This window comes from Stenella coeruleoalba (assembly GCF_951394435.1).
Source record: "Stenella coeruleoalba genome assembly, contig: scaffold_404, whole genome shotgun sequence".
Taxonomy (NCBI): Eukaryota; Metazoa; Chordata; class Mammalia; order Artiodactyla; family Delphinidae; genus Stenella; species Stenella coeruleoalba.
In genome coordinates, this window is record NW_027646355.1 from 138,150 (window position 1) to 150,448 (window position 12,299).

Below are 12,299 nucleotides of genomic sequence, written 5' to 3' on the forward strand. Positions count from 1 at the left end.
TGTGTTCTGGTAGCAGAGAGACCTGTCCTACAGGGGCGATTTAACCTGGGCATTTGGCCGGGCGGTGTTCAAGTGACTGGTCCCCTGAACAGTGAAAGTGATGCAGAGGAAAGGGGAGGCTCTGGGGCTCCAGGGTGAAAAGTGTGGGTCCCTCCCACCTGGGCGCTGTGAGTGGGAGGTCTGATGACACAGGTGGGAGTAGTGACCCTGTCCCTCCAGCCCACACGCAACACGGCCCATCATGAGATCAGCACAGTGGAAGTGGGCAGAGAACCGCAATGTTCCCTTTTCCCCTAAGAATCATTTTTCTTTCTTTAACACCCCAGCCAAACTTGCCTGTGCTTTTTAATTTAAAAATATCCTGATGCTGTGGTCATAGAATCATAAATTCTATAGCTTTGCTGTATCCCAACATGAAAAGTTTGTAGAAGACACTGCTTTTCAGCGTGTAATAAAACCAGATGTATTTGTTATCTAATTTTAAGATCATAATTAACTTGGAATCCTGGCCCTTTAACTCATCCTAAATTAGCATTGCTTTGAATTGCCTTCATTTTGTGTGTGTGTGTTGTATTCAATTTTAACACATCTATGGAAAATCTATAGAACCTCAGGTTGAGAAATGGTGCCATGAGGTGACCCAGGCCCTTCAGTGGGGCTCCACAGAGGCTGAGGGGTCCCCAGGGGGTGGGCAAATCCCAGCCAGGTGTGGATCCTGCAGTGTCCCCTACCGGATGCCAGGGCTACCGCGTGCCCACAGGGATGCAGCAGCGCTGGGCCAGGTGAGCTGTCTGCTTGCGTGAGAAGAAGCCCCGGTGCCTCTGTCCTCCTCACCCTTTCCCCAGGACGCCTGAACTGGGGGGTACCAGGGCCACTCCAGATATCTCACCACACTTGGTGATTAACTGGGGATGTTGCCTGCTGACCTCGGCGGGTTGGGAGGGCAAGGCTGGGTCCTGCAGAGGGAGATGTTGAACCTCACCAGGGACACTCTTTACAAAGAACACAATGTGAACAACACCTCCAGGAGTGATGTATGTGGTGACCCCACAGATGCCTTCGGCCCCCCATCTAAACATAAGAGCCTGGCATATTCAGGGCTTCTATGGAACGGGGACCGTTTCCTGGCGAGATGCACTCAGGTCATCCTCCAGTTGCCTGCGCAGATTACCACCATTCTCTTCTCTCCACCTTTTTGTTCACATGCAGTGGTGAGCACCTCTGTGCTCTCCTCTGGCTTTTGGGTTTTCCTGAAGCACCAAAAAAAAAAAAAAAAAAAAAAGTCAGGGATGGCAAGGGAAGCACATACACTTATTTGCCTTCTGCTCTTCCTCCTACCCTCTCCAGGCTCACATTTCCTCTTCTTGTTCTTCCTCATCCTTTTACTTCATCCCTTCTCTTGAATCCAGGATGAGAGAATTTTTTTTTAATTGGATGAGTCAGTCTTCTTTTACTTAATTTATTTTTAACGACCTTATTGGAATATATTTGCTTTACAATGGTGTGTTAGTTTCTGCTATATAACAAAGTGAATCAGCTATACATATACATACATCCCCATAACCCCTCCCTATTTTGTCTCCCTCCCACCCTCCCTATCCCACCCATCCAGGTGGTCACAAAGCACCAAGCTGATCTCCCTGTGCTAAGCGGCTGCTTCCCACTAGCTATCTATTTTATGTTTGGTAGTGTATATATGTCCATGCCACTCTCTCACTTTGTCACAGCTTAACCCTCCTCCTCCCCATATCCTCAAACCCATACCGTTTTTATGCTAAGTTATATTCTACATGTAGCCAGAAAAATGTTAAAAAGATTTTTAAAGAACTGCGCATCTATTTTTGAAGCTGATTTGCCTGTTCAAGGCTTGCTAGCACTTTATCCATCTCAGTGCTATTTCACTTAGTAAACAAATGCAGTTGCCATAATTGCTGCATATGTGTCTGTGTTCCCTTCTAGGCTATATGTTTTTGAAGTTAGAAACTATATTTATATCACAGCCCCTATGTATAGCACAATATCCATTGCTAATTCAGATTGTGCTTTAAGATATAAGAGAAAATTTAACCCGTTTATTATAGTCATAAACATCTAGCAAACCAACCAGAAAATAAAAACTAATTTTCAATGGGTTGGCCAAGAACAAAAAAGAGAGGAATACCTAGTGCAAAATCATATCTCTAATAACTACTGTTGGATTTAGAGCACACACATGCTAAACTTATTTTAAAATATCTTCTCATCAAAGATTTGAGGTTGGACCTGAAAAAATTATATCAGATGTGAAAATAATTATGTGGTCTGACCAGCGTGGATCACACAAAGTAAGTGTATACTATGTATAAAGTAGATAAACTACGAGGTCCTGCTGTATAGCACAGGCAACTATATTTAATACCTTGTAATAACCTATAAAGGAAACGGATCTGAAAAAGAAATATATATATCTGAATCTCTTGGCGGTACACCTGAAACACAACATTGTCAATCAACTATACTTCAAGTAAAACAAAACAAAACAAAACAAAGTAAGTGTAAAGGGAAGTATAGTTTTATAAATTCACCTCTGATATCCAATGGACCAACTGAAAGAAAATGGAAAGTACAACTTTCTAGGAGACAGGACATGGCCAGCAAACAAGGCCATTACCCTCGGTAACGGTCATACCTGCCAAAAGATATACAGACTAGCCTGCATTCATGAATACATAGGAATTCTTCATTTATCTGGCATTGTTAGGCAATGAGGTATTGTATGTTAGGAGAAGTTTTTTTAACTGACAAATTGAAGAGGAGTTATTTTAACCTTCACTCGGGAATTTTTTTCTAAAATTAAGAAATGTATCCACAAGTGCATCTAATGTTTCCGTGATAACTCGGGGTCATCAGTTCAATCAACGTTTGCATGAATAATGCAAATGGAAACAAGACAGGCATGCTTACTGAAACTGAAAATGACATGGCACTGGCTGGAATAACTGATGAGAGAGCAAGAAAAAAGCAAAAATGAAAACAAACCGTGATCAAGAAACAATCAGTCAAGTTCTGACTTTCTGTACTTAGTTTCAAAACGAGATACCACAAATCCTAGCGAGAGACTCCAGCATCATTAGCTGTCTTTCTCCTTTGTTTCCACCTTCCTTTCCTTTTCCTTCTATCCTAGACTGTTACAGGCAGTGCTTATAGCTGCTTGCAAGACAAATTCTAATACTTGCTTTCTCTCACACAAACTTCACAATATGTCCATGTGATAAATAGTATGGAATTAAAGACAGTTCATCACAGGGACATCTCCTATGAAAATAAAATTAGAAACTAGCTTCTAAACATGCAGAGAGAAGGGCGTGGTGTCAGGCACTAATTCCCTTGGGAATTCCTGTCCATTTCTAATAGACGTTCTTCTTTACCAAGATCCCTTTTTATTGGTGTCCTGTTCCAGACTGCTCCACTCCACCCATCCTCATCCTGTAAAATACATTCACACTCTTTTGTGACCCTAGTTATTTTCCCATTAAATAATCAATCATAGAACTGTCGGAATTAAATACAGAGTGAAATTAAAATACTGGAGTCACTTGGAGGGTTTAAGCAGCTCCACCAGAAAATACTGGGCATGGATTTAAAAGAGGCTGCGTGGGACTTGCTCTTGTCCAAGTTCTTTCTCAAGAAGTATCTGAAATAAGCCTAAATTCAGAGTTAATCAGTCTGGCCTGCTTTCTCAGGTGGACTGGAATTCATTGCTCTTTCCCCTCAACTCCCTGATGTCAGTGGCACTTTCCGGAGGGGAGGTGGACTTCTCTGCCTACTGCAGAAGCTCAGTTCCCCCAGGAACCACTCCCCATCTGAATCCCACACTGGAGGCCAGATGCCAGCCTTCCCAGAACATTCGTGATCTCCTTTCGGTTTTTGACCTGCTCAGATTGAGTCCCTGTAGACTCTTTCTCAGCTTGAAACCTGATATTCAACCCCTTCCCTGACCTTGATGGTTACCTGCCTACTTTAGGCCTCAGGTGCTTTAGCTATAAATCGATATATTTGCCCTTAATTCTAAAGTCTTCTTTCTAAAGCTCTACAATGTGTGGCTCCTTGAAAATGTTTCTCTTTGCTGGTTTTAATTTTGTAGAGAATTAAAACCACAGCTACTCTAAAAGACAGTAAGTTGCATTCGATAAGGAAAGTGTGCTTCTGTAGTTAGATTAACAGGGATGGAAGACGACTTAGTATGTTTTAAGATACTCATGATCCGTTCTCGTGAGAGTCGGGGGAAGAAGGGGAAGAGAGTTAATAAAATACCAAACGATTGTGACAAATTAAGTTCACCAAGATGTAGCTGATTAGTTACTACTTGAATAAGCCACACATATCCAATCCAAGTTGTCCTTTATTTTTCTAAGTAGGATCCCAGTGAACTGAGTCCCATGTTCAGTAACTCCACCTTCAGTGGCTTAGTCTTTAAAAACTGTTATGTTGCTGGAAGAAGAAATATTGCCCATCAGTCCTAATTGATGTTTAGCTATCACGCACATTTGAAATAAATTTATTACTTTGCCTGATCTCAGTGTAATACATTCCAAAGCGGCAAAGAGCACATGAAAAGTTATGGAGTCTCCATCTTCTACACTGAAGTGTGCAATAAATTACATATTATTTGGCCGTGAAATTCACAAGCCATAGAAACCACGCCATTAGCAATGTATACAGTGGTAAACAGCAGGTAATGAGAATGATATAAAACAAAACAGACTGTGTATGTTGGCACTGCTGCCAATAAAACAATCATTAAATGCATTCATATGCATCTACGCTAGGTAAGCTCTTTAGGGCAATTGCTATGAGTTCTACATACCTGTCAGGATATTATATATAGCCCACTTTCTATGGCCTTTATTCAAAGACGCTGAGAAAGGGTTACTCTGGGTAAATTCAGACCTTTTCTCAATATAGAATTTGGTCAACATGCATTCTGAACAGCAAAATTTCACAGTGCTTTCAATTTTCCTACACTAATTGCCACCTCAGCAAATGCAGGATTAAGTATAATGGATTATAAGAAGTTAGAAAGGAAAGATGGAAGAAAAGAAGGAAGGTAGAAAAAAGGTGGGTATGGAGTACTTCAACATTTATGTAGAGTGGACCTAAAACTAAATTGAGGTTTCCCTGAACTATTAGCATACGCTATAGAAACTTAAATGAAAAAATAAAAAAAACCAGCAAGGGAAACTCAAAGATTCTTTGTTTTTTCACTTTACTGCGTATACACGTCCATCTTAAACAATCTATATGCTTATATCCAATAAGAGAGCATTGTTTTGCAAGGCTATTTGGGTTCTATCAGCATGTAGAGGTCAGACAACTCAACTTTAGCAGAGTTAGCCTTCAGGTGAATAATTGCTTCTTTCAGGTTGTGAGCATTTGATTTTTCCAGAAATGTTTCCCAAAAAATGAAAACTAAAAGAGTCCTACGACAGCGTCCTTTAGAAGTTTTATAGTATCAAGGCTTTTGGAGGAAGAGTATCCTTGTTGATTACCAACACAATGATTCCAAGCAGGTCAATTTATGCTGAGAATATTATATAACAGAACCCACTTCACCTCCATTATACTGACAATGATCTTCCTTACTTCAACCTTGTGGTTTTTAGTAAAGTTGAAAATACGGAGCCAAGAACAGACAGTGACAATGCCAGAGACTCAGATGTACCTATAGGTGCCTTCAGACAACATCAGCCACCCAGGCTAAAGTCCTGGTTTAAAACATCCCAACATGAATGAATCTCAAAAACCATATGCTGAGCAAGTGAAGCCAGATCAGAAGGGCACCGACTGTATTATTCAACTTACATGAAATTCTAAACTGGGCAAAAGTCATCTCTAAAGATAAAAAACAGATCCGTGGTGGCCTTGGGGTGGGAGATGGGGATACTTTTGCAAAAGCCTAGGAGGAAACTTTCTAGGGTTTTAGGATTGTTATCTATCTTTATGGGGGTGGTAGTTAAACAAATGTATACATTAATTAAAAGTCACTGAACCGTTGACTAAAAATGTCTGCATTTTATTGTATGTAAATGATACCTTAATAAGGTTGATTACAAAATGAACCAAAACCAAAACAAAACTGAAGAAAAACCTCTCAAGACCTCAAAGAAAATATACTGTTTTCTTCCAGGGTACCAGATTGGAAATGAGGCATTGGTCTGTTCTACCCTCAGATTATCTCTAGGATTATCTAGTCTATTTTAAAGCACTAGAGTCCCCTATCAGGAAAACTCACCCCATGTTTAATTACTTTGATTTCTTCTCTGCCTCTTCTCCCAACACAGTGAAGTCATTCACGGAAGAAAAGCCAGCTTTTGCCAAATTTTCTTCATCATATATTCTTTCCAAATCTATTATTTATGTAATAAAATTTTGCTACACTTTGTAAAAATCTAGCTTTTTGAGGCTTACAAATCTTAACAGTTAACCTATTGCCTCCACTGGAATTTGGAAAAAAATTATTTTGAAAAGGAATAGCTGAGACTTGACATTTTTTGTGTGTGTGATTTTCTCTTCACCTAAGAGAGAAGTGAGTAGGAATGAGAAACACATACATAAAGAAAAATAAATTTATCTTGCTGCCTTTGCATGGTTATAATTTATAGGAGGCCCTTTTCAACAATAATCTATTATCAGAATCAACAAAATATAATCTCCATGAAGGCCAGGCCAGGATATTTGTCTCTTTTTCAGCAGATTGCAATACAAACCACATTCATGGATATGCTCCTTGATGATCTTTGTAATACTGTAACAGTTGACCATTTCCTCATGCCTCTTCCCCTTAACTTCAACCTGGTTTTTCACCAATGACCTCACATTTCCTTCTCTATCACTTGGTTGTGGGCCTCTTTTCCAACTCCAACTCCAACTCCCATTTCACTCCGGAACCAAAGGAAGACTCACACCTTCCTGCTTTTTAGTGATACCTCAAGGTCATTACCATATTGTGATCACCGTGAAGAATAGCCAGACAATTGTTATTTCAGAGCCATCTGACAGTTTGTAGCTCTAAAAATTAACTAAGAACCGCATTTGTCAAAAATATCCTAGTTTAAGATTTTGGTAATACAGCAACAGTAATTCCGAAGTCATTTATGACAATCAGTGTGGGAAGCACCCTCCTTCAGGAAGACCCTTTGCCATACAATACTCTTTCCCTGTCTGGTAATAAGGAAGCACGGCCGTGGAAAGTAACCTTTTGTGGAAAGAAATACTTGGCTTTGAGAAGGCTTGAAGTTCATACATTTTTCTTGAATTAGATTCCCCATTAATTACTTTATCCACAAAGAGGTAATTATCAGAGTTATGTAAGCAATTAAGGAGATGCTACTCCACATTCTTTCAGCTTGTTGACCTTTCTCACTTTATTTCATGTGGCTATCTGAAACATCAGTGATTTACATGCCTTTTTTTTTTGACAGATTTCTGTGTGTGTGTGTGTCCCCATGATGAAAACATCATTAAAGTAAAATATCAGGAATACATTCTTAAGAAGCAGTCGACTTAAAGTCCTAGAAAAAATGAAAGCACTAATATTCATGGACAACTCTACACTCTGAAAGTTACTCCAAATTTTGTTGACCTCTCTTTTGTCTAGGAGTTTTTCAAATTTTCTACCATGATCATTTGTTAGTTTTATAATTACATAATAAAGGCATTACATCATATAATCTTTTGTTATCCATTGCAGTTTTAAAACTATTCCTTTCCTTGTCCTCAGCAGATATGTCATAGATTATTAGTACATAAGCAAAGACTTTCAACGTAACAGTACTTTATAGTGAGAAGAACTATACTGAGCTATTTCTATCCTAAGACAATGCACTAGGAAAGCACTAGGAATTCTTAAACACTAGGAATACAGAGACAATCAAGGGGCAAGTTCCTTGCCTTCGAGTATACAGGATCATTATAGCAAATGCTTAAATAGCATTTAGTAAGTAACTCACCACAGCAGTCTTATTATCCTCCATTTTAATAGGTGAGCAGAGGAAGCCACAGGGAATTCATAGGGTAAAGCCAGAATTTGAACCTAGGTAGACTAGTACACTCTCCACGGCTTTAACTACTACGTTAAAAAAATATATATATATAAGTTATATATATATATAAAACTCCAAGTATTCCAAAGTTACAAAACACTTATCTACCAAAACTCAAAAAGGAGCACACAAACTTGCATAGAAAATAAACATGTGGGTTTCCCTTGTGGCGCAGTGGTTGAGAGTCTGCCTGCCGATGCAGGGGACACGGGTTCGTGCCCCAGTCCGGGAAGATCCCACATGCCGCGGAGTGGCTAGGCCCGTGAGCCATGGCCGCTGAGCCTGCGCGTCCGGAGCCTGTGCTCCTCAACGGGAGAGGCCGCAACAGTGAGAGGCCCGCGTACCGCAAAGAAGAAAATAAACATGTAAAAGTTCATAAATAAACCACAATATAACCTGCTCCACATAATATACTGACTGCAGTGTCCTGGGCCTCTCCCATCCTTAGGTAGCTGGAAATTACAACAAAATAATACTTTTCACCTTTGGAAGCCACACCATCTCTCATACCAAGCAACCAATTACTTCCTTAGAGAGAACAGGAAATTAACCTGAATATCATAAAAAATATATATATAGCATTAGTGATGTAGAATGTTTGTTTAAAGACAATAACTTCAATAGCAGAGGGAACTTTACCATTGCAGGCTTCAGATAACCTCTATATTTCTCAGATTTCATGCTAAATCATAAAATGCCATATTGTGTCTGAAGCTATTTTTTCAATAGTCCATTTTCTTAAATGGACGAGCAAAGCCGTAAATACTGAGGAACATTTTGGCTCCCAAATCCTAAAGCCATTCTGATTATGCCTGGGTGATCATGGGGACGTCATCGGAACTACCAGAGGACTGGCTGAAATACCAGTGTTCTGGCCAGCTTACAAATTAAAAATTATACAGAATCCAATTTTATTTTTTTGTTAAGTAATTCCTATGAGGCTTTTGAGATGTCACTGTAAAGTCCTTTCATGTGTAATCTTTATCCATTAGATAGGGAACAATGCCAATCCCCATCATAAATACTGTCACAACCTGACACTGAAAATCCATTGCAGGGCATAGGACCTGCAAATAGGAGGTGAATCACACACATCCACTCATTCAGACAATCCACAAATATTCATTTTTAAGTCTACTATATGCCAATAATGTACCGGCCTCTCAGATGCTAAACCATGCTAAATGCTGAAACAGACATACTCAGTTCGGGCCCTCCTGGAACTTATTACCTACAGAAGTGCCTTCGTTGTAAATGGTCAGGTCTCAGCCAATGCTATTATCATCAGCAGGTGACCAAATGATACAGCTTGCTTCCCTTCCGAGGTACAAAACAGTTCTTACACCTGAATGGGATGCAAAGAATAATCTGACTTCTGTTCACCAGGGCATGAATTGAACTGTCCTTGCAGAAGAGGTAACAGATGGTGTGAACCCCACATCCTAGAAACGGGCCAGGCACACGACAAGTGTTCAGCTTTTCAAAAACAAATGAACAATCACTTCCTCTCCTAGATCTTTACACCCTTCCTCTGTTGGCTACTTTCTCTCAGCTTATAAACATCCTCAAATATACTCACTTAAAAAAACTCTCAGACCTATGATCCTTTGGATATTCTTGTGGTTAACCTAAGTCTCTACCATGCCTTCAAACACCTGTCCTCCCAAAAGCCCACATCTGTACCTTGGGCCCAGACCTGTCTACCAGGCCCCTCTAAAGCACTGAAGATGAAGGAAGATCCTCTCACCACCCCCAATCCCTTTCTACTGTGCTCTGTATCTCTCAAAAAGATGCAGCTGTAAACTGTCACCCACGCTTGCTGCCCTCCCTTTTCTAACTGGTCACCAGGCCTCACCCATTCTCTCTCAGATCTGCAAAACCCGGTCCCACCTTTTATAACTTAAGTGGGACCCTTAGATTACAATTCACCCTGCACCCAATCAACTGCCTTCCACATGGAGGTCCAAGTGAGTCTCTAAACCAGAATTCCATTTCACTGTTCTTTGGTGTTTCCTGCAGCCTTCAGGATAAACATCCAAACATCTGACAGGACAAACAAGGCGCCTTTTTGTTGGGCCCCACTAAGTTTTCAGTATTAACTCTCATTTCTTTCCCAAACCCTGAGTTCCAGCCCTGTACATTAGTTTTGCCATATTTTCTTACATTTCTCAAACTTCAACACACACTGCTTTCTCCTGCCACCCCAGGAGCTTCTACATATCCTTAGAGAGGACAGCCCTTCCTCCAAGAATCCTACCCTGAACTTTCCCTTCCAAGTTTCTGTGCTCTGCAAAGGGGAAAGATGGCGGGGAGGGATACATTAGGAGTTTGGCATTAACATATACACACGACTATATATAAAATCATCAACAAGGACCTACTGCATAGCACAGGGACCTCTACTCCATATCCTGTAACAAACTGTACGGGAAAAGAATCTGAAAAGGAATGGATATATGTATAACTGAATCACTTTACTGTACACCTGAAAGTAACACAATATTGTAAATCAACTATCCTCCAATATAGAATAAAAATTAAATCAAAGAAAAAAGAGATTCTGTGCTCTGTAGCAGCAGAACTCACTTCTTCCAGAGCACTGACTCCTGTGCTTGTGTTTACTTGCTGCCCAGCAGAAGGGAAGATTACCTAGGGCAGAAGCATCGTCTCCAGCAGCCCTTGGTTCTGACATCTCATTCAAGTGCCAGGATACTTTACACACATAACCTGCTTAATTAATTCTAAGAACCCACAGAAAGAGTGGTTTTTAATGTCATTTTACAAGTGTGGGGATTGTAGTGCAAAAGAAACCTGTCCAGGCCACAGAGAGCATAAGCCCTGGAATTCAAACCCTAAGCTGCCTTGACACCGGTGCTCTTTTCACTATATATGATACACCTATTGAAAAAAATTTTTTTTTCCTGAGCCCTGTTTGAATGGAAAGGAAATGAAGCTGGGATATATCCATTTCCTAATCGCTTTGGTGTGTACCAGGCAAAGTCATTCAACAGACCAGGTAACATCTGTGCAACAATTAACGATGCTCCAAACTGTGCTAAGTGTTCTACTTTGTAGAGTCTAGAAGCATTAACACAGTGCATCCTTGTAACCGCCACAGAGGCTGGGTCCTGTGAAGCCCATGCTACAGATGAGAACACTGAGACCTTGAAGCCTTAAGGCACTCGGCCGGGGTCACCGAGCTGGCAGGAGTCCTAGGCCGCACGCCCCGTCCAGTGCACGTACACCCGGTCACTGGGCACCGGTTCCAGTGCCCACCCTCCACCGTTAACCATTTAAAACCCCGCTTCTCACCGCCCACACGAGGGCCCCTGGAAGCGGGAAGTACAAACCTGTCTCGACAAGCCGTGGCTGGAAGAAGCTCTGGATACAGATCAGGGGCAGAGGGTGCTCAGGAGCGGCGCCCAGTCTACCCGCGGAGGCAGAAGGCGTTAAGTCCAGCAGGCCCTCCCTCAGGGAAGCCCGCACGGAGGGCAGAGGCACCGAGTCCTGCAGCGCGCACAGGTCCTCAGAGCGCGAGAAGGAGTCGGCCGCGCTGTCCGGGCGCAGCTTCACCGAGTGTTCACGGCCTGAGCGCGGCCTCGGGGACGCTGGCTGCAGACAGGATGCCCACACCCGCCTGGGGGCCCCGGCTCGCCTCCCGGCCCCTCGGGCGCCCACCGCCCGGCGGCTGCGGCCCGAAGACACAGGGCCACGGGCCCAAGCTAGGCCGGGCCCTCCATGCCGCGCTCCGGAGCCCACGCGCGGCCTGGTGTTGGCGCGGGCATCAACGCCCTCCCGAGCCGCGCGGTTGCGGTTTAAGCCTCCGGGCGGGCCCGTGGGGGCGGGGCTCGAGGACTTCTGCGAGCTCGCCGTGCGTCCGCACGCAGACCCGCCTCTCCTGACGACGCGGCCTGAGGAGCGGTGTCGGCAGCTTCGAGACTAGGGGAGCGTGAAAGGTAGGAGGTGTGGAGAATTTGGGGTTTCCAAAAAGCGTTTGCTGACTGATCCAAACAAAAGTGAGACATGGTTGTATCAGCACATTTTAAAAGTAGTTAAACTCCCGCTAAGTGTCTGTGCTCGCCCCGCCCAGAAGAGAGCGTGAACTCCGTGAGGGACACAGGAAAGGCTGAGTGAACGTCTGCCTGTGGTCCCTTACCTGGTGCACGGGTGTGTGAATTTCTGCGGAGAGCTCTTAATTTCTGTCGTTTCTGCTGGCTT

General features: G+C 42.5%; 1 protein-coding gene across 1 annotated transcript; it reads right to left on the reverse strand.

Moving 5' to 3' along the window:
• Positions 1–482: 482 nt before the first annotated feature.
• LOC307181159 (uncharacterized protein) lies at positions 483–12,020 on the reverse strand (the record flags this gene model as incomplete). Its single annotated transcript, XM_079946599.1, has 2 exons — positions 483–1,250; positions 11,432–12,020. Coding segments are annotated over 2 exons (672 nt in total), but the record flags the coding sequence as incomplete, so codon positions are not given.
• Between the last annotated feature and the right edge of the window lie 279 nt (positions 12,021–12,299).